This window comes from Heterodontus francisci, chromosome 38 (assembly GCF_036365525.1).
Source record: "Heterodontus francisci isolate sHetFra1 chromosome 38, sHetFra1.hap1, whole genome shotgun sequence".
Taxonomy (NCBI): domain Eukaryota; kingdom Metazoa; phylum Chordata; class Chondrichthyes; order Heterodontiformes; family Heterodontidae; genus Heterodontus; species Heterodontus francisci.
Window position 1 is genome coordinate 32268347 of NC_090408.1, and position 22170 is coordinate 32290516.

The window sequence follows — 22170 nt, forward strand, 5'->3', positions numbered from 1 at the left end:
TCTCTTATACTGTACAGTGCATTTATAGGAGGCGTTTTGCTATAAATTTCTCCTGCTGTAAGACAGACCATGATGTAGGTGTCTGTGACTGCTTCCATTTATAAACCTGACGAGTGTTTCATGATTCTGTTGGTTGCTTTTCTCATGTCGGGGCTAGCAGTGCACTGCTGCCACCCTCTTCCTGAGGCATTCATGTTTATTTAATTTCTCAGACGGGAACAAAATTAATTTGAATGGAGTTTTTTTTTGTTGCCCAACTGTTAAATAATGCAGAGGTAGCACAGGTTAAACAAATCGCTCCACTGAATGTCACTCTCTGTAAGCCTGTATGAGTAGGTTCAGTGAATAGTACGTTCAACAATTATAGAAATATCACAGTGGCGCAGTGGTTAGCGCCGCAGCCTCACAGCTCCAGCGACCCGGGTTCAGTTCTGGGTACTGCCTGTGTGGAGTTTGCAAGTTCTCCCTGTGACCGCGTGGGTTTCCGCCGGGTGCTCCGGTTTCCTCCCACAGCCAAAGACTTGCAGGTTGATAGGTTAATTGGCCATTATAAATTGCCCCTAGTGTAGGTAGGTGGTAGGAGAATGGTGTGGATGTGGTAGGGAATATGGGGTTAATGTAGGATTAGTATAAATGGGTGGTTGTTGGTCGGCACAGACTCGGTGGGCCGAAGGGCCTGTTTCAGTGCTGTATCTCTAAATAAATAAACCAACAAGAGCGAGCCCTTCATTTTAACAATTGATTAACCTTAGAGCTGATAAAAAAAATTCAAACCACTGAAGCCAATGACTGAAAAGCCACTTCTCAGAGGCTGCTGCTGACACTAACTGACATAATAAATACAAAATAAATAAATCCCATCGTTGGTCTCCTTCCATCTACATGAGATGATGGACATGCAGCAAATCCATTGGCGATGGGATAGTTTCACATGGTGCACTTTTGATGATGGCTGAAGAGACCAATCCGTGAGAGGCAGGTTACGTCACAAGTGCCACATATGAGGTGTTAATCAGGTGTCGCTGTGGGTTGCTGTTTTCGGCATTGGCACCTTCTGTCAAGCTGTTGCAGACACTGATCATCATGGTAACACCCACAGGCCGATAGGTAATTTTGACATTTTCCTCTGTTGTTGGCCTGTGTTTCCCACGTATGAAAATCGATGTTTAGGGCCTTCATGTCATGTTTGCATCCTTGAAGTGAAGCTTTGGGTGTTCAACTGGTCTTTTGGCTCCGGCTACCTCCCCATACCGAATATCCTTGGAAATGCATTGGTCTCCTATCTTGCAAATGTGCCTGAGTCAGCGAAATCACCTCTGCTTTTTGAGTGGTAGCAAACTTGGGAGATTTGCCTTTGCGAGGACGGTCACATTTGCGATTTTGTCCTTCCATGAGATACCGAGAATGCACCGCAGATATTGAAGATGAAAATTGTTGAGCTTCCTTTCTTGATAGCTGTAAGTCGTCCATGCTTCACAGCCATAAAACAAAGTGCTGAGAACACAGACCTCATAAACCAGCATCTTGGTAAATAAGTAAACCAGTTCCCAGGAATGACCCAGTCTCTGCTCACTATTACCAGTGTAGTGCGACTCTGCCACACTCAACAGAGCTGCAATATACCTGCCAAACCTAGAACTTGATAGCCAATACTACACAATGCTGGAGAAAGACTGATATAGGCACAAACACTAGTTATCAGGAGGATTCAGCATTCACTATTGCACAGCTGTGGGTGCAAACTAATTCAAATCCTTTACCAGAACTTAACAATCATTAGGTTGCTCTAGTTCTGATGATAGGTCCCTCCCAAACTATTAACCAGCTTTTTCTCTTTCAGATACAGTGGCGTAGTGGTAATGTCACTGGGCTAGTAATCCAGAAGGCCCAGGCTAATGCCCTGGGGACATGGATTCAAATCCCACCATTGAACCAGTGGAATTTAAATGCAATTAATTAATTAAAAAATACGGAATTGAAAATTGGTCTCAATAATGGTGCAAGATTGTCGTAGAAACCCGTCTGGTTCACTAATCCCCTTTAGGGAAGGAAATCTGCCATGCTTAGCTGGTCTGGCCCACATATGACTCCAGCCCTACAGCAATGCTGTTGACCCTTAACGGCCCACTGAAATGGCCTTCACAAACCACACAATTGTCAAAGACAATTGGGGATGGGCAACAAATGTTGGTCTTGCCAATGCAACCACATCCCATGAAAGAATAAAAGACAGATGCTGACAAAACCTGTTGTGCATTTCCCACATTTTCTGTTTTCACTGTATTGTGACTGTCTTTCTTTTCAAATGTTTACAACAGCTTTCTTATCCAGAAGGTGCTGATTCTTGCTAGGGTGCTTCTCCACAGCTGTATGTCTAGACAGTGAATATTGGCAGGATATTGAAACATGGGGACCATCACAACTGAGCTTGACCATGTTCTCATTCCCATGCACATGACCAGGAGCATTGAGCCAATTGCCCAGGCTGAGATCGACTCACTCAGCACAGACATGAGAGTGTGACCTGGATCTTCCTATACTCTTTGGGTCAGTTCTTCAATGGTTTACCTTTCTGAACCATTGCAGAGGCTACTGGGACGATTGTGCTTTATTCCATATTTTCATTTATTATATATCCTTCATTGTTATGTTCATTATTGATAATTCTCATATTACACATCAAATAAACAACGGCTCAGGTGTGAAAATATTGCTCATCATCCCTCACTCATGCCATGCTCTCCAAACATGAATTCTGCCATTGAAAACACTTCAAAAATACTCAAAGGATTCCATATCTCTCTGTAGAGCTGCCCCTACCTCCCTCACTTCCCTTAGTACAGAGAAAGGACAAAGACTCCCTTCAAAGAGAGTATGAGGTTTCAAAGAGTGACAGCACAAGGTTTAAAAGAGCAACTGGATGCTGTGAGTAGAAGTCAAATCCAGCAGAGTGATCAGGCTCTACACAAAGAATACAAGGTTCTAAAGAGTGCAGTGACCCTCTAGAGAGTTACTAAGCCCTTTAGGGGGAACACAAGACTGTAGAGACTCAGACTCATTGCAGAGAGTGCTCAGAACCTGGAGAATGACTTGGAGCCTCTAGAGTTTCGAAACAGAAGCTTTTCTAATGGGTTGGTGAGGCATATGGGTCATCTACAAAATTGGGTCTTCCTCATATCCAGCTTTAGCAAAATTGGCAACTTACTTTGGGGTTGATGCCTACCATACAAGACCCAAACACTGGGAGCCAGTGCTGTAAACAGCCCACTAACCCAATAAAAAGCAGCTCGAAACTACAAACACCACAGTCACAACATAGAAACTTAGCCGCATTAATGAAATTTCACAACTAATAAAAAACTTTAGAAATAATTTTCTATCTTTTTTACAGATTAGGACGTACTGGATGTCCCGTAGCTCGGAAGTTACAACTGTAACTCCTTCTCCTTCACTGGCGGGACAAAGCTCACTGCTTACATACGTCTGCAGGTCATGTGAATTACAAGGCTTTCACACTGATGAAATTAGCGCAGCAGCTGCTGCTATGGAAGCGATATCCCACACATTCTTATTATTTGAGACAGTGAAGCAGGAATTTAATAAGAAGCAGAGATGAAGATATTTTTGGGCTAATAGCAGTTTGCCAATGAATTTCATAATATCATGTTAAAAGCCGCACTAGAGATAATGAGAGCTGATGTTTATTTAATATTTATGAAATATAATCTTCTTCTGAAACAGACATGCTGATATAATTCAGATTATTAAAACACTTCAAATTCAGGAGAAAAATTCTGAGCTCAGTAATGTTGTCCAATCCTTCTGTAATGATTGCCTGACTTCTTTGTTTCTATGACATCCATCTCTTCTCATTGCTCTAACTCAATGCAGACTGATACTGGGGTCAATTGTGTTCAATCCACTCCAGTTAATTATGGTACAACTGTCAAGCTCACTCTTTCCATAACCTATGAACCAAGCTATCCTGTCACGTTTGTACCAATTTACTTAATCTTCTAAGGGAAGTTCTTTCTCAAGAATTCTGTTTCCAGCTGGACATGGGGTTTCTTGTGCGGAAGACTCCACCTTTATTCACCATTATCGGGAACCAAAGAGAAAACACTGGCCTGAAAATGAAGAGGATGGGATAGGGGGCTTGAAGCAATTTGAGACGTTAGACAGAGGGTGAGGAGCATGGAATGGGATGCATGGTAGGGGTTGGAGTTGCAGCAACCTTGGATATTAGAAGGGAAAGAGGATGGTATAGGAAAGGGGATCACTACATTTTCAGACATTTGATAGAAGATGATGATGATGCCGCCTCTGGAGCAGGTGATACTCCACTTTCAGATATTGGACACAAAATCAAGAGGATGGGTTGTGGGGGGGTGAACTCACCGCACTTTTTATACTGATCTAACACTTTCCATTCGAAATTATTTCTTATCAATAGAGTCAAATGAATTGTGCCGTTATCAATGGTCTGCTTTTAATGAAACTGGTAGAGCCTTACCACCACGGTCTGCCTGTAATTGATTCTGTAATTGAGACTGATACCATCTGTAACACTTTATCTACAGAGAAACCGCTTGTATATGAATATTAATAAAAATTCAGATCAGAATTTTAGATAAGTCAGATTTGGGGAATAGTCAAAATAAAACTTTAAAATCTGAATAATTTACTTATTCTGTTCCCCATCATTATTACTAACTGCCAAAGCAAATTTAATGAGGGAGGTGTTAAGATGCAATTATCTGAGCCACACAGAGTGGCCTGTTTGAATATAATTGAGTCGGCCACAGGGAATGGAAATTATGACATAATTAACTTAGCAGCACAATCTGATAGAGAGTTACTTCAACACAGTGTTGCACTTTAATTGTCTCTTTCTTTGAAGGTGCGGAGTCTTGCTGTGCTCCCTCCCATGGATATTGGTTGCTCTGCAGCATCTCACCAAAGTAGCCATTCCTCATGTGTTTGTGCAGGCAGCGACTGTCGAAAGAACATTGGATCACAGAGGCTATCACAGCAGAGCTTGATCGCATCCTCATTGGATTCCTGCACACCTTCTACTGGGGGCCACCCAACAGCAATTAGAGCTCTGGATCGGGTTTCCCCTCCTTAGCCCAAGGATGCTGGGGCCAATCGTAGTTCCTTTACTGCTGTTTGGATGAAGCAAGCTAACTCAGCACAGAGCAGACTCTTTGCTCCACATGACTTAATAATATACCAGGTGGTAGCTATACCTGAAAGTCATCCATGGTACATTGAACAATGTAGTTTACACATTAAATGGGACATGCAGGGATTCCAGGGACTTAGTAACTACTGCAGCTTGGGATCATTGCCAAACGTCAGATCAGAATGTTCAGGGAATAATCACTTAGACTAAACATGCCCTGGTGATGTTACTGTAAACAAACAGATTTACGGACCCACAGATGTGTCCATGATCTGATTTTTCACATAAGAGCTTTGTTACAAAAGGATGACAAAATGCTATTCCACATGAGGACTGGCAAACACTCTGCACGTTTTTGCACTAATATATTACCACCATTAAACTTCACACATACAGCAATTTTACCTCAGTAAGCAAGTGTTGTATCATCAATCATTCATAATGCAGGTAGGCAGACATGAATGGTATGTTTAATACATGGTTCCTGTAACTTATTTATTAACCTGTGAGTCCTCACTAGGAGTTATGTATTATAAATCATCTGCATTCTCAAGTGTTAAAAATTCATATGATTTATAATGCATAAGTTCAGTCATTTATTTATCAATGATATGTACAAATTTTTACATTGTCACTGATTTTTATCTTTAAGATGCCGAGGTACAGAGGTTACATAATACATGTTGAACTGTGGGGCATTGCAACTGAACATGCTCCTGCCCCTGCCTGATGTCTACATGCAAGTGCTACCCCTGGGCTAAGGGTAGTAGCCCTGGCGGATTTTTCTGCTTTCTAGCCTGGGGCATTGAAGCCAGTTGTTGAGATGAGCAAAGATTAATAAAACTAACAGAGATCAGAAATTATAACACAAGTTTATAATGTAATTATTTTTACAGCATTTTTCTTTGATGTTATCCAATGAAATTCTGGACTGGCATTTACACGCTTGAAGGATATCATGTTTGATGGAGGATCTCGTGAAATATTGGGCATGGTGTAGGACCTGGCAGGATGGCAGATAGTTTGGGGTAGAGAATTGAGAACTTACTGTAATAAAGAACAAAGAACAAAGAACAGTACAGCACAGGAACAGGCCATTCGGCCCTCCAAGCCTGCGCCGATCTTGATGCCTGTCTAAACTAAAACCTTCTGCACTTCCGGGGACCATATCCCTCTATTCTCATCCTATTCATGTATTTGTCAAGATGCCTCTTAAACATCGCTATCGCACCTGCTTCCACCACCTCCCACGGCAGCAAGTTCCAGGCACTCACCACCCTCTGTGTAAAGAACTTGCCTCGCACATCCCCTTTAAACTTTGCCCCTCTCACCTTAAACCTATGTCACCTAGTAACTGACTCTTCCACCCTGGGAAAAAGCTTCTGACTATCCACTCTGTCCATGCCGCTCATAACTTTGTAAACCTCTATCATGTTGCCCCTCCACCTCCGTCGTTCCAGTGAAAACAATCCGAGTTTATCCAACCTCTCCTCATAGCTAATGCCCTCCAGACCAGGTAACATCCTGGTAAACCTCTTCTGTACTCTCTCCAAAGCCTCCACATCCTTCTGGTAGTGTGGCGACCAGAATTGCACGCAATATTCTAAGTGTGGCCTAACTAATGTCCTGTACAGCTGCAGCATGACTTGCCAATTTTTATACTCTATGCCCCGACCGATGAAGGCAAGCATGCCGTATGCCTTCTTGACTTCTGCGTGGGTTTCCTCCGGGTGCTCCGGTTTCCTCCCACACGCCAAAGACTTGCAGGTTGATAGGTTAATTGGCCATTACAAATTGCCCCTAGTATAGGTAGGTGGTAGGGAAATATATAGGGACAGGTGGGGATGTGGTAGGAATATGGGATTAGTGTAGGATTAGTATAAATGGGTGGTTGTTGGTCGGCACAGACTCGGTGGGCCGAAGGGCCTGTTTCAGTGCTGTATCTCTAAAAAAAAGACTACCTTATCCACCTGCGTTGCCACTTTCAGTGACCTGTGGACCTGTACGCCCAGATCTCTCTGCCTGTCAATACTCCTAAGGGTTCTGCCATTTACTGTATACTTCCCACCTGCATTAGACCTTCCAAAATGCATTACCTCACATTTATCCGGATTAAACTCCATCTGCCATTTCTCCGCCCAAGTCGCCAACCGATCTATATCCTGCTGTATCCTCTGACAATCCTCATCACTATCCGCAACTCCACCAACCTTTGTGTCGTCCACAAACTTACTAATCAGACCAGCTACATTTTCCTCCAAATCATTTATATATACTACAAAGAGCTAATATTCTAACTACTAATATTCAGTTTAATTTTTCTTCCTCATCAATTTTTGTCCTTCTGTCCTGGAGGTGCTATTTCTCCCACGGAGATGGTTCCACAGGCCCAGGCGGTTCTCCAAACCATCAACCAAGTGACCTAGGTTTACCTATATGTCTAGACAGTGAGTGTCATTGGGCTATTTAACAGTGAGGGACCATTATAGATAAGTCTGTCCTCGTCCTCATTGTCATCCATACTTCCAACAGGAGTCATCAGATCGTATACAGGGGGTGAGAATACCAGGTGATTTTTTCACAGTGTCTATTGACATCACTGTGTTGCCCAATGAGTTGCACAGTGTCAGTCAATGAGTTGGAGATGGGACGGTACTGATGGCAGGACACACAGCAAACAATGTCTGTTTAAACCGTGCACTACAGCAGTCTACAGGCTCTATTTAGAAAGAGTTTCTACGAACTACAGCAAACAATACTCATGACCGAAATGACAGCAATGTCTCCCTACAAAAGCAGGGAGATTTCTCCAGAAAACGCAGTGACTGGAGGTCAGTTACATACAAATTATGTGCTTAGAATTAATCCCAGTCACTTACCGCAGTGTGGTCTCCGGGCATGGTTGATGTGGGAATTACACAATCATGGCCATTCTGGCCAGAGTTATTGGTGTCATGATATGTGGCCTGGATTTTGACCATCCAATCCAGGGCGACTGAAGCCAACTGAAGCTTGAAATCAGATAAGCCAGTCCAGGCCATGGATGGAGCAGAAGAGGGCTGTGGGCCTTCCTGGTCTGTAGAGTTTAGCTACTCACTGGATAAAATGCCCGAGTCATCATGGAGCAAGAAAGTACAAGATTAAAGGCTGCAATTTTAAATGGGCCACACCCTCTGGGATTTTAGCTTGCAAACAAACACCTGATCACATGGCAATGAGACCATGCCGAGATTGCTGTTCACATGGCAGGGTCTCAGAGAACATTAACTGGAAACTTTCAGATGGGTGAGACCATTTTAGTAACATTTTTACATGTCCTTCCGAGTTGTAATGCAGAACCTTGCAGGATATCAGGCTGTGGCATAGAATATCACAGCAGATCAGAGTGTGATGTGCGAATTCATGGGATAGCAGGATGCGATGTGCGAATTCACGGGATATCTGGATGTGATCTGAGAATTCACAAGATATCGGGGTCTGACGTTCGAGCTCACAGGCTAGGGGGTGTGATGTTTGATTTACAGGATATTGGGATATGTTGTCGGATCTCATGGAATATTGGGATCTGATGTAGGATCTCACAGGATATCAGGATGTGATGTTTGATCTCACCAGATATCGACGTATGATATAGGATCTCACAGTACATCCATTGCATTATTTTACCAAAAGCCATTTCAATTATTTCTGCCGAGAAGAATTCTGAAACTAAACATAATTAAATAGAAATCGAATGCAACTTTCCATTTTACAAAAATAAACAGCATTACATGCACACTGCACTCACTACTCAATTATATTTGAGGTTACCCAGTAAGATTTGAACCAGCAATAATCAGAATATTGCATTTCTGCGTTTTAGTAAGTCTTTATATGAAAGGAATAGAAGGATATGCTCCATTTTTTTTAAACCTGGTTTTTGATATCAGCTTTTATCACCCAGAATCAAAGACACAAGTCAAGGTAAAAGTTCAGAGTCTGAGTTTCCCTGGGCTGAGCTTCTGATGAATTCTTCTGCAATTAGCTTTGACAGGAACTGCAATCATTCTGATATTTAATAATTGGGTCATGTCAGCAAAAGTAAATTTGCCATCTATTTTTTTTTAGAGATACAGCACTGAAACAGGCCCTTCGGCCCACCGAGTCTGTGCCGACCATCAACCACCCATTTATACTAATCCTATACTAATTCCATATTCCTACCACATCCCCACCAGTCCCTATATTTCCCTACCACCTACCTATCCTAGGGGTAATTTATAACGGCCAATTTACCTATCAACCTGCAAGTCTTTTGGCATGTGGGAGGAAACCGGAGCACCCGGAGGAAACCCACGCAGACACAGGGAGAACTTGCAAACTCCACACAGGCAGTACCCGGAATTGAACCCGGGTCGCTGGAGCTGTGAGGCTGCGGTGCTAACCACTGCGCCACTGTGACGATCATAGAGATTTAATGTCTCTCTGCAATCATTTCTTATTTAACCCCACATCACATGTCAAGTTCTCTTTTTTTGCACAAAGCTGGAAACTTGTGCATCTACTGATAATGCTTACATTGCAGAACAAAGAACAAAGAACAGTACAGCACAGGAACAGGCCATTCGGCCCTCCAAGCCTGCGCCGATCTTGATGCCTGTCTAAACTAAAACCTTCTGCACTTCCGGGGACCGTATCCCTCTATTCCCATCCTATTCATGTATTTGTCAAGATGCCTCTTAAACGCCGCTATCGTACCTGCTTCCACCACCTCCCCCGGCAGCAAGTTCCAGGCACTCACCACCCTCTGTGTAAAGAACTTGCCTCGCACATCCCCTCTAAACTTTGCCCCTCTCACCTTAAACCTATGTCCCCTAGTAACTGACTCTTCCACCCTGGGAAAAAGCTTCTGACTATCCACTCTGTCCATGCCGCTCATAACTTTGTAAACCTCTATCATGTCGCCCCGCCACCTCCGTCGTTCCAGTGAAAACAATCCAAGTTTATCCAACCTGTCCTCATAGCTAATGCCCTCCAGACCAGGTAACATCCTGGTAAACCTCTTCTGTACTCTCTCCAAAGCCTCCACGCCCTTCTGGTAGTGTGGCGACCAGAATTGCACGCAATATTCTAAGTGTGGCCTAACTAAAGTTCTGTACAGCTGCAGCATGACTTGCCAATTTTTATACTCTATGCCCTGACCGATGAAGGCAAGCATGCCATATGCCTTCTTGGCTACCTTATCCACCTGCGTTGCCACTTTCAGTGACCTGTGGACCTGTACACCCAGAGCTCTTTGCCTGTCAATACTCCTAAGGGTTTTGCCATTTACTGTATACTTCCCACCTGCATTAGACCTTCCAAAATGCATTACCTCACATTTGTCCGGATTAAACTCCATCTGCCATTTCTCCGCCCAAGTCTTCAACCGATCTATATCCTACTGTGTCCTCTGACTTTCCTCATCACTATCCGCAACTCCACCAACCTTTGTGTCATCCGCAAACTTACTAATCAGACCAGCTACATTTTCTTCCAAATCATTTATATATACTACAAACAGCAAAGATCCCAGCACTGATCCCTGCGGAACACTACTAGTCACATCCCTCCATTCAGAAAAGCACCCTTCCACTGCTACCCTCTGTCTTCTATGACTGAGCCAGTTCTGTATCCATCTTGCCAGCTCACCTCTGATCCCATGTGACTTTACCTTTTGTACCAGTCTGCCATGCAGGACCTTGTCAAAGGCTTTACTGAAGTCCATACAGATAACATCCACTGCCCTTCCTTCATCAATCATCTTTATGATACATAGATACAGCATTAGTGTCTTAAATCCTTAAAACAAAAAAAATGGAAAAAATGCTTACACTTGTAGGGGAGCCCAAAACTATGGGTTCTAAATATAAGATAGTCACTAATAAATTCAATAAGGAATTCAGTAGAAACTCCCTAATCCAGACATGGAGTAGTTGAGGAGAATAGCATAGATGCATTTATAGGGAGGCATGATAAGCACATGAGAGAGAAAGGAATAGAAGGATATGCAGATCAGGGTAGATGAAGTAGGGTGAGAGGAGGCTGGTGTGGAGTATAAACATGGGTGGGGTAGAATTGTTGGGCTGAATGACCTGTTTCTATTCTGTAAATTCTAAGTAATTATTTTGGAAAATTCTTGTTTCTCAGATTTGTGATAGAGAAGGTGAACAGTGGGGAGAGGCAGGAAAGGGGGGGATGAGGGGAAAGACAGAGGCCGGAATTTTACGTTGGGTCGAAGGCCCCGGCCACTAGCCAAAAAGTCAGGGCGAACCCGCCTCCGCCGGGCCAGGGGAGCCACGCAAGAATTTTATGCCCCCCAGGCCCTTAACTGGCCTTGGGTGGGACTTCCGCCCCTCTGGGACAAGTAAAGTAACAAGCGATGTGTCTAGAGGACATCTGGAGTCACAGAATCTTTTACAGCACAGAAGGAGGCCAATCGGACCATCTGGTCCATGCTGGCTCTCCATGGACCAATCCAGTCAGTCCAGAATGTTGTGTAGTGGGGGTGGTTATGCTGTGGGGGGGCCTACGTGGGCACAGGATGCCCGATCAGGAAGGCCCGCCACCCCACTCCCCCCACCTCCCCAGCCCGTAGGAGGTGCCAGGTATTATTTGGCGGCCCTGGAAGGCCTGAACCACCCGCCGCTGGGGAGGAGGCCCTTAATTGGCAGTTAATTGGCCACTTAGGAGCCTAGATTGGTCTGGGGCGGGTGGGCTTTTCCTTGCCGTTGCTGCCCCTTGTAAATTTACAATGGGGGTGGGAAGGTGTCGGGAACGGTTCTGCCAACATCACCCCCCCCCCCCCCCCACCGGCTCCCACTCAATTTTATGACCCATTACTGAACCTTTATAAAGCTCTGGTTATCCCCAACTGGAGTATGGCATAGAGTTCTAGTCACCACAATTTAGCAAGGATGTGAGGGTCCCTGAGAAGATACGGAGGAGATTTAGCAGAATGCTTCCAGGGATGGGGAATTTTAATTACCAGGTTAGGTTGGAAAAGCTGGGGTTGTTCTCCTTAGAGCAAAGGAGATTGAGGGGAGATTTAATGGAAGTGTACAAGATTATGACAGGCTTAGATAAGTTAGACAAGAAAAAATAGTTTCCATTAACTAATGGTACAAGGACTAGGGGAGACAGATTGAAGATTTTGGACAAAAGATGCAGGGGGAATATGTGGAAGAAATTTTTTACGCAGCGGGTGGTAATGACCTGGACCTCAATGCCCACAAGGGTGGTGGAAGCGGAGACAATCAATGACTTCAAGAGGAAATTGGATGGCTACTTGAAGGAAATAAACATGCAGGGCTACGGGGATCGAGCTGTGGAGTTGGACTGACTGGATTGTTTTGTGGTGAGTTAGCATGGGCTTCTGTGTTTTTAATGACCCTATGATTCTAAACGTCCTCTAGACATATTGTTTGTTTCTTTACTTGTCCCATTACCACTCCCTTTGGCTTTGTACCATGAAATCTTTTGTAATTTAATCTCTCCTGCCCTTCACCCGATCACAGATCTTCCCTTTTGTTCTCTTTCCCACCTTCCCTCCATTCACTTGCTCAAAACCTACTACATTTCTAACTTTCCTCAGCTCGGATGAAAGGTCACAGACCTGAAACGTTAACTCTGTTTCTCTTTCCACAGACGCTGCCAGACCTGCTGAGCATTTGCAGCATTTTCTCTTTTACTTTCAATTGAGACATTCGTGAGCTGAAGAGGTTTCCAACCTAACTTACTGAATCCAGGCAGTTTCTATATTAAAGTTACACCAGACCTGCAGCAAAAATATTTAAATGAACTCACCCCAGGAAATTGGCTACAACCCTCTCTGCTGTTGAACAGCAAACCAACAACAGCAGAACTGACAGCAAGGAAATTCAGGGCCATTGTGCATAATGCTTCTACCCTTATAAAGTAGCACATTCACTGACTCAACATGAGCAATATCATAGGAGAGCAGCTAGTGACAGATGTAAAACGGAGTTATCTTTGTGGCTATTTTCCCTAGCCACAGGTATCACACCCCTGAGGGAAGATGCTTCATAAGGCACTGACTACGCACATCCAGATAGTGTTCCTGTCTGTTAAACATGAAGTGATTGATTTAATACAGTAAAATTGAAAAGATGTGATATTGCTTCTTTCTACTTGCAGTATACAATATGGCCACTAGCACAATACAAAATATACATTATCCAAAAATATTTTGTTTTCATTACAATTCTTTTAAAACATAAATGAAATGGCATGATTACACGTGTCTTGAGGACAGGCTCACTTCTGAATGCAGAGCTGTGCTGAGTCCTGAATTACAGTGGGGGTGATTACAGCACAGACCTTCCCAGTTCTAGGTTGAACACCCAGGGAACCGAAGGACTTGTGTGTGTGCTGTCTACCCACATTAAAGATAATCTAGGCATGGTCAGAGAGTGTGGAACCGAGAGTTCATCAATTTTCCAGTCTATCCTCAGTTTGTCAGTGTGGTACACATGAAGCTCATTATTATTCAATCACATCTACAATTCAATACAAACTCCCTGTCCATATTTGTACATGAATGTTACCTGATGAGAGTGGCGCTCTGATCCAGCGTCAAAAGTCAATGTAGCAGCCATGACTCATTCAGACTTCCAATATAAGTATACAAGAAATAGGAGGAGTAGGCCATTCTGCCCTTCAAGCCTGCTCTGCCATTCAGTATCATGGTTGATTACTTGAACTCCATCATCCCACACTACTCCCATATCACTTACTTCCCTTAGTGTCCTAATATCTATCAATCTCAGTCTTGAATATACTCAATATACCCAATAGGCCTGCCACTTCTACTCATTCCCTGATGGTTACTTCTGTTTGCTGCAGTACTAGTATTCTTTCTCTTGTCCAGTGTGCAGTTATTTCTGTCTACAGTACTCATACTGTTCTTCCTAACCCACTGCAGTACTGTTACTGCTACTGCTGTCCAATGCAGTACTGTTACTTCGGTCTCTGCAGTAATTGTAGTGTTAAGTATTTCCATTGCAGTACCTGCACTGTTATTTCTAAGTAGAAGAATGACTACCAGGTCCTTTCTGCTGATTGCAGTGCCCCAAACTACAATCTCAGCTGGGGTTACTGTAAGCTTTGCACTGGCTCCAAGCCAACCACAACACTTTAATAAATTGACCCATAATAATCTAATAAATTTTTTGCTGAATGACCTGTAATCACAGTTTAAAATCAACACCTAGAAAATTAAAATTCACTTCGGGATATATTTCTCCTGACACTAAAGTACTAGCTGCAATTTATCATTTGAAAGATGGTTTGATAAGGGTTCGCTTAACAATTCTTCCAGTCTGGGGCAAAATTTTAAATTTCCATTTAAATAGCAAGGTTTTTTTTCATACTAAATCACCAGGTGAATGGCCATCTTGATGACCAGGAACCCATGGTCAATGTTGTAATTCATCTTAACAATGAGCCATTGTGCTTATTATTTGATCAGTCAAGGGTGAAGGAGCCTTCATCATTCACCAACCTTGATCTGAAAGTCAGGCAACCAGTGGTGTCCCATTAAAAATTAATGGGGTCAAGATTGAGCAATGTAGGAGAAGTCAAGGTCTGAATGTGTTCCAAGCAGCTTTGATAATTTTCAGGCATTTACCTGCTTTGCACCCTGAATATTCGTGCCCAATCTCAGTGTGCATAGACTGCAGAGATTTCATAACATCTGGAAGATGGTATCATTACATCGCTACATCAACAGTCCAAGTGACTTGTGAAACTAGACAATATCCAATGGCTGGTGCATCCACTTAAACCACTTTCTGCAGAATTCTAACTACCAAGAAGAGTCTGCCAGACCATGAGCAGCAACTGCATTAACCATCCCAGCCATTTGGGACCAGAATTCAGTTCACTCTTCTTTCCAGTTGCTAATAAACCAAGGCGTTACAATAGCCCTTTAAAAATTCCCAACCACTCATATGCCCTGCGATGTTAATGTGCTTACATAGAAAACTACTCACATCTACTTGTACACCAGCAGGGGCTCAGGAACCTTTCTGCATAGGCCAACACTATGACTTGAATATTGTCAGATTAATTTTGGAGGATCTGACATTATCAACCAAATTGTAAGAGTCAGATGTTGGATCTTGTTACAAACTCAATGTTCAAACCCCCAAAACGGTCAAGACTACAAAAAGCATTAAAGCGGAGGCAGCGTCTTTTGCTTTCTCCTGATCTGCCCATTTTCGGGGATTTCCTCTCATTGGTATTAGTTTGCGAGAGATCGTCACTGTAACGACATCAATCCCAAAACTGCTTTGTAGTGTCCTTTCCTATTTTACAGCTAGTCAGGGTGAAATATCCTTGTACTGCCAGCTAACACCAAAGCTCGACTTGCATTTTCTTTCTACAGATGCTGAGTGACCTGTTGTGTATTACAGCATTTTCAGTTTTATTTTACATGTGTGGCTAATCTAGGAGAGTCAGCACGAATCTGTACCTTGTAGGTCATGTTTGGGTACTTAATTGATTATTTATATGTTCTGTAATTTCCATAAAACAAAGGGAATCCAACAGATGGTTTTCAGGAGGCAGTTCATAAGATTCCAAATATGAGGTTTGCTACAGAACTTAAAGGGCATGATATTAAAGGGAATGTAGCCATATGGAGAGTAAAATGTAAAGCAACAGAAAGCAATGAGTTAGGGTAAATGGATGTTCTTTGGACCGGTGACTCATGTTATGCTAGGACCTCTTCTTTTCTATTCATAAAAATGCTTTAGACTTAGGCACAAATGGAATAATATGGACTAAGAACATTGCAGAAGGCTGCAAGAGGACATAAGCCAGGTGTCCAACATTGTGAAGTGTTTTGATAAGGTAAGTGGAGAAAACTATTCCCACATGGAATATTCGAGCAGAAACAGTGATGGCGCTGAATCTATAACTACTTCTAAAAGAAGCAGCGGAAAAGCGTGTGAAAAAAAAGCTGTTGCGAAAATGCAAGGGAATGTGACTAGGTAAATAGGTCTTTCAGAGAGATAGGTAAGTCACGATGGACTGAATGGCCTCCTTTGCTGTAGACATCTCTGATTCTGGGTAGCAGAAAGGCAGATAGATTGCTGGTGCATTTCAATGCAGTGAAACATGCAGGAATAAATGTTGGAAAGTGAGAGGGAATATACAATAAATAGTAAGACTCTTAAAAGAATGAAGGAACAGAGAGAGTCAGAGTGAAAAAAACATAGATCTTTATAGGTGGAAGTGCAGCTAGTGCAGGTAGAAATGGAATAAATGAGATTTTGGATTTTATGTAGCATAATATTGAGTAGAAAAGTAAGCAAGGTATTGGTTAGACCAGTATTAGAATACTGCATAGACTTCCAGGCACCTCATTATAATAGGAATGTTAGAGCAATGGATAGAGTACACCAAAGATTGACTAAAATGACAGCAAGAACAAGGAGTTGCAGATATTGAGAAAGATTGAAAGAACTGGAACTTTTTTCACTCAAACAGAAAAGGTGAAGAGAAAATTGACAAGAGGTTTTCAAAATTATCAATAGTTTTGTGTGAGCAATGCTGTTTCCACTGGTTGGCGAATCAGGAACAAGGGGGCGCAGACTGGGGATAATCACCTGAAGAATGATTTCACACAGTGGGTTACAAGAACATGGAATACTTTAGTACAAGTGACTACTAAGAGAAAGGCAATAACAGTATTTAAAAGGGAATTGGTTAAGCATTTGAAAAGGAACAATATGAAATTTATAGGGAATGGGTAAGAAAATGGGATAAGAGTAGACAGTTCCCAGTGAAGAGTTAATATTGGGATGGCACGATGGGTTGAATGGCCTGCTTCTGTAATTTCTATCATTCTGTCATCTGAGGATAGTGTGTCACCCATTGTTGTAACTGCAACATTCAAAATTGTGTTGAATGCTTAGTTCCCTGCCACTAGTGTTTATAGTGAGTGATTATATGCATGTTTACACTAGCACGTCATGATGGAAATGATCATGAATGTCTGGAATTTGCGAATGATCTCTTCTTCATGTTTGTTGAACTTCGCGTGTCTGCAAAACAGATATCACTCTGCAGTGAGAGTGCAATCCTGGTATTGTGTATTGCTCCCTATAACTCCACATCTATCCACCGTCTGAATGTGAAAGTTCGAGCAACGCTCAAGACATGTTGCCTTCTCTTCAAATGTGCTAAGGAGCTGAATGTTGAAGTTATTGGAGAAAGGGCTCATGTGGGAAGTGGCTGTACAGATGATTAAATGTATGGTCAGGCTATTTCAGACACTCATTTTTGATATGGTGCAGAGAAAAGATTCAACATGCACTCGCTCGATGTTGCTGGCATTCTCCTTGGCTCAGAAGTTTCTAATTTGAATAGATTATGACTTTTAGAAATCCTGGCTAGAGAAGTATTTGCCCATTAATTCTGAGAGTTCTTGCCATTGCTGAGGCTGGTTGGTTGTATGAGGCATCCAGCTATACACTGTAGGATGTGGTCTCAATGATAAAGTAGCTCTCATGATGATAATAATGATGGAATTCATGGGATCTTGTGCACTATGTAAATGATGGAGGTCCTAGTGGTGTCACTGGGATTGTCAATTGCTTCCAATCACCAACAGGACAATCTCCATCTGCCAGAAGCAAATGAGTGAAGACTTTGCAATCTAGTCTTTGCTTAATGCTGAATCATCATACACATCAAAATGCTGGAAAATCAGCAAAAAAAAAATTAAAAATCAAAATTTCTGGGGGTGGGACATGCCTATAGACTCCTTAACATATAAATTTTACACAGAGCTCACTTTGTATTTCAAAGAAAAGTAAATTCACCACTGCAAAAATTGCACTTTTGTGTACTTCAGTTTTTCCCTGTATAATAGATGAAATATTAGATATAGGTGCTGCTTAAGTCACAACATAGAAACATAGAAAATAGGAGCAAGAGTAGGCCATTCGGCCCTTCGGGCCTGCTCCACCATTCAAAAAAGATCAAGGCTGATCGTTTAATTCAGTACCCTGTTCCCGCTTTTTCCCCATATTCCTTGATCCCTTTGGCATTAAGAAATAGATCTATCTTCTTCTTGAATATATTTAATGATTTGGCCTCCACTGCCTTCTGCAGTAGAGAATTCCACAGGTTCACCACCCTCTGAGTGAAGAAATTTCTCCTCATCTTGATTCTAAATGGCATACCCAATATCCTGAGACTGTGACCCCTGGTTCTGGACTCCCCAGCCATTGGGAAAATCCTCCCTGCATCTTGCCTATCTAGTCCTGTTAGGATTTTATAGGTTCAAGTTCATATCCCACTTCACTTTCAGTGTAACTATCAATTGTACATTATAAATAAGACCAGTGGGTTTCTATTTGTGCAAAAAACAAACTGAATTGCAGAATGTTATCTGAAAACACTATTAGAAATCTGGAAATGCAAAAGTAATAAAAAGGAATTTAACATTCATTTGGTGTGAAACAGTGGTTTTGGCCTTAGGTCTCTATTCAGGGCTGTTTTTTCAGTTGTACATTTTTATTGAGTTGTCAGCTTTTCTGAGTCCTGTTAGTTAACATGTATGTTTACAAGGTCCGTCCCTCCCCACATCAGTTGAGCATATAGCAGGACTTCCAGCTCTCTCCCTCCCACTTACCAGAGAATAAGTGTGTCACTGGCAATCTTTGGTTGCACTCATTGCAAACGATACAAATCTATATTAACATTATTTCTCCAGCAATTAGAAAACCAAAAATAAAGCCCATCACATAATTAACCAAAGTATGCTCCAACAGCCTTGCAGCAATCAGTTAAACACACATTTTTAATTTTTGGAATATTCTGGCTCAAATTTCACTGAACAAAATATTGAAAATATATTGTCACAACACACTTCTGGAAGTCATTTTGTTGTTCTGCAAAGTTTGACCTGACTAGACTTCAATTGTCACTTGAGAGGAGCGTTCCCTCCACAGGTACATTACACTGACTGAGACAGGTTACAATCTGCACTCAAACTCCACAAACATAAGAAAGTGTCTTCCAGAGTTCAGTACCATTACTGGCTGCCAAGTTGTTGTTACGGTGTTTCGGCACACACGTCTGCACCTGCTAGTTATCATTCAGTGTTGTACAGCAATTGCAAAGTGGCAGATAATGCAAATGTTTTTAAAAGCCAAAAGAAAATTGTACTTACATGTCTCTGGGTGTTTCCCGAGGTTGTGAGTCTGGCGGAAATACTGAGGGTTTTCAATCACTGGAATCCGGGTCATCCCAATAACAACAGCGTCTGGTCCAACATCCATGGATGAGGGTGTGATAATCCCATGATTGATGTGGTGGAGCGGGCTGCCGGAATCTTCCTCACCACTGATCACAGCCACAGGCCCTGCAACACAGAAGAGAAAACACACATAAACATGGTTCCCCCTCACCAGCATTAACAACATTAATTGCCCTGTTCTGTACCACAAGAGATACACTGCCAAATCTATCTTCACCTCAACACATTAAACTGAACAGTATTCACCCCATACACCATCAAAACTATGAATCAGATAGGATTCCCATACAGGGCGGCACAGTGGCGCAGTGGTTAGCACCGCAGCCTCACAGCTCCAGGGACCCGGGTTCGATTCCGGGTACTGCCTGTGTGGAGTTTGCAAGTTCTCCCTGTGTCTGCGTGGGTTTTCTCCGGGTGCTCCGGTTTCCTCCCACATGCCAAAAGACTTGCAGGTTGATAGGTAAATTGGCTATTATAAATTGTCACTAGTATAGGTAGGTGGTAGGGAAATATAGGGACAGGTGGGGATGTTTGGTAGGAATGTAGGATTAGTATAAATGGGTGGTTGATGTTCGGCACAGACTCGGTGGGCCGAAGGGCCTGTTTCAGTGCTGTATCTCTAAAAAAAAAAGTGACTGACATGTGATTCCTCCACGTCGTGACTGAAACGATTCCTACACAGTGCCACTGACATGTAATTAGAGGGAGAAAGGGTTAAATGCATATGATTTTGCCAAGTAATTTTATCCACAGAACCATTTTATTCTTTTAAATGTTGCATCACATTTGATTGATGCGCAATTGGGTCTTGCACACTGGAATTGATGTGCGATCGGGCCTCGCACACTGGGGCTGACATGCAGTCCGGCCTCGCACACTGAGACTGATGTGTGCTTATTCCTCACCTAGTGGGACTGCTTGCTGCCAATTCTTTGATTTGCTGGTCCACACATTGAAAAAATATCCTTCAAGTAATTTGTCTTTTAAAAGCTCTAGATGCCACCCACAAACAGTCACCCTACCTTATATTTAAAATTCCACAGTAATACAGGCTTCCCACAGTCCGAGAAGTTCAAGGTCACATCTTTGCTCAGAATGAGATTTGATATCAGATAGAGTGGAGCAGATTGAAAAACAATTTAAAGCACAAAACAGGTTTTTTTCCCTTTAAGAGGCAGGTGAATTAAAGAAGCCTATTTTTTCAAACAAAACAAGGGGGTCTGAGTGCAGATATCTAGCAATTCATCAAGCCTATCCTGTACATTCCTTCTAAATACTCCAGAGTCCAAACTCTCCCCCCACCTGCACAATTTCAAATTCCTCTTGCACTGCCTGCAGGAATGACTATCTGGGACCATAACAAAGCTTTTAACATGAAGACACATCAACTCTATTTTAAAAATATGACCCCACCAAAGTAAAAGATCAAAGCGATATAAGAAAATAATGGACAAAATATAAACTCAACGGAGCGAAGTACAGTGGAAAAGTACTACGAACGTACTTGAAAAAATATCACCTCTGATTTGTAAGCAGACCATGAAAACCATGTAGAAGAGCAGCCATGGCTCAGGAATTTGCAGCTTACAGGTCAGAATCTTATTCACAAAGACAGCAATTTGCATCAATGAAAATGGAAAGCAAATTGATGTGTGGGCAGTTACAAAAGATTGAATTCTTCGGGATATTTGTCTGACTCTGTGCTCGCAATGGGAGTGCGGATCAGAAATTCAGGTGTGCACAATATTCTGACCATCCATTTAAATAGTCCCAACAGAGTGTCACACCATGTTTCTGTAAGGTGGTGTTTCCTGCTGGGAATGCAGAGTTAAAAGAGAAACAAAAGTAAAAGTTTCATTTATATAGCACCTTTCATGATCTCAGGATATTCCAAATCACTTTATAGCCAAGGAAAGTACTTTTGAAGTGTCATCTGTCATGGTCTGTAGCTTTTTTTCCGGGCAGATGCAGTTTGCCTTTAAGATTTGCAAAGGATCAGTATTGCTTTAAGAACCAGCAAGCCTCAGGAGTTATAGGAAGGTGCATTTTCATTGCCTTAGAAACAGCCATTTGGAGACTGCGATTCAAAGGGTGCATTCTCATTACCATAGATACAGCCACTGGGAGTGAGTATTAACTGATACATTTGTTACAATTCAATTTTGAACTGGTTTTTTAGTTGAAGACAGTTTGTTCTAACAGAACACAGACAGAGAACACAGGCAGCTGTGATGACAGCACCTGGAAAAAGAACTCTCAACTATTTAAACTGAAGGAAGAGAAATTTAGTCAGTTTAATTATTACTTCTTAAAATTCTAAAAAAAAGTCAAGCCAAAACAGAGATCTCTGGTAATTTAAATTGAAGAAAGGGAAGTTAGACTGTGACAATCTTCTATTCTTCAAAAACTCTAAAGTCATCTTGATTCTATTGAAAGTGTTTGTAAGTCGTTAATTGTTGAAATTCGCTGGAGAAGAAAAGCATCACCTACTACTAAAGTTCTACTGTGGAAGAACCTTTTTTTCCCGCATCGGACGACTTTGAGGACTTCAAGCAACATCTGTGAGGACTTCAAGCAACATTGGACTGTAAATTTGCAAGGACTCTAATTTTTCCTATTTTAAATGTTGTTTATATCTTCATAGTGTTTAAGAATTTAGTTCTTCTCATTAAAG

General features: G+C 42.2%; 1 protein-coding gene across 1 annotated transcript in view; it reads right to left on the reverse strand.

Annotated features, from left to right (window-relative positions):
- LOC137352504 (NT-3 growth factor receptor-like) overlaps positions 1 to 22170 on the reverse strand; it is a 603448-nt gene that overhangs the window by 122210 nt on the left and 459068 nt on the right. Inside the window, exon 12 of the mRNA XM_068018049.1 lies at positions 19410 to 19601. Within this exon, the coding sequence (XP_067874150.1) occupies positions 19410 to 19601 (192 nt within the window). The remainder of the gene's footprint in view (positions 1 to 19409; positions 19602 to 22170) is intronic.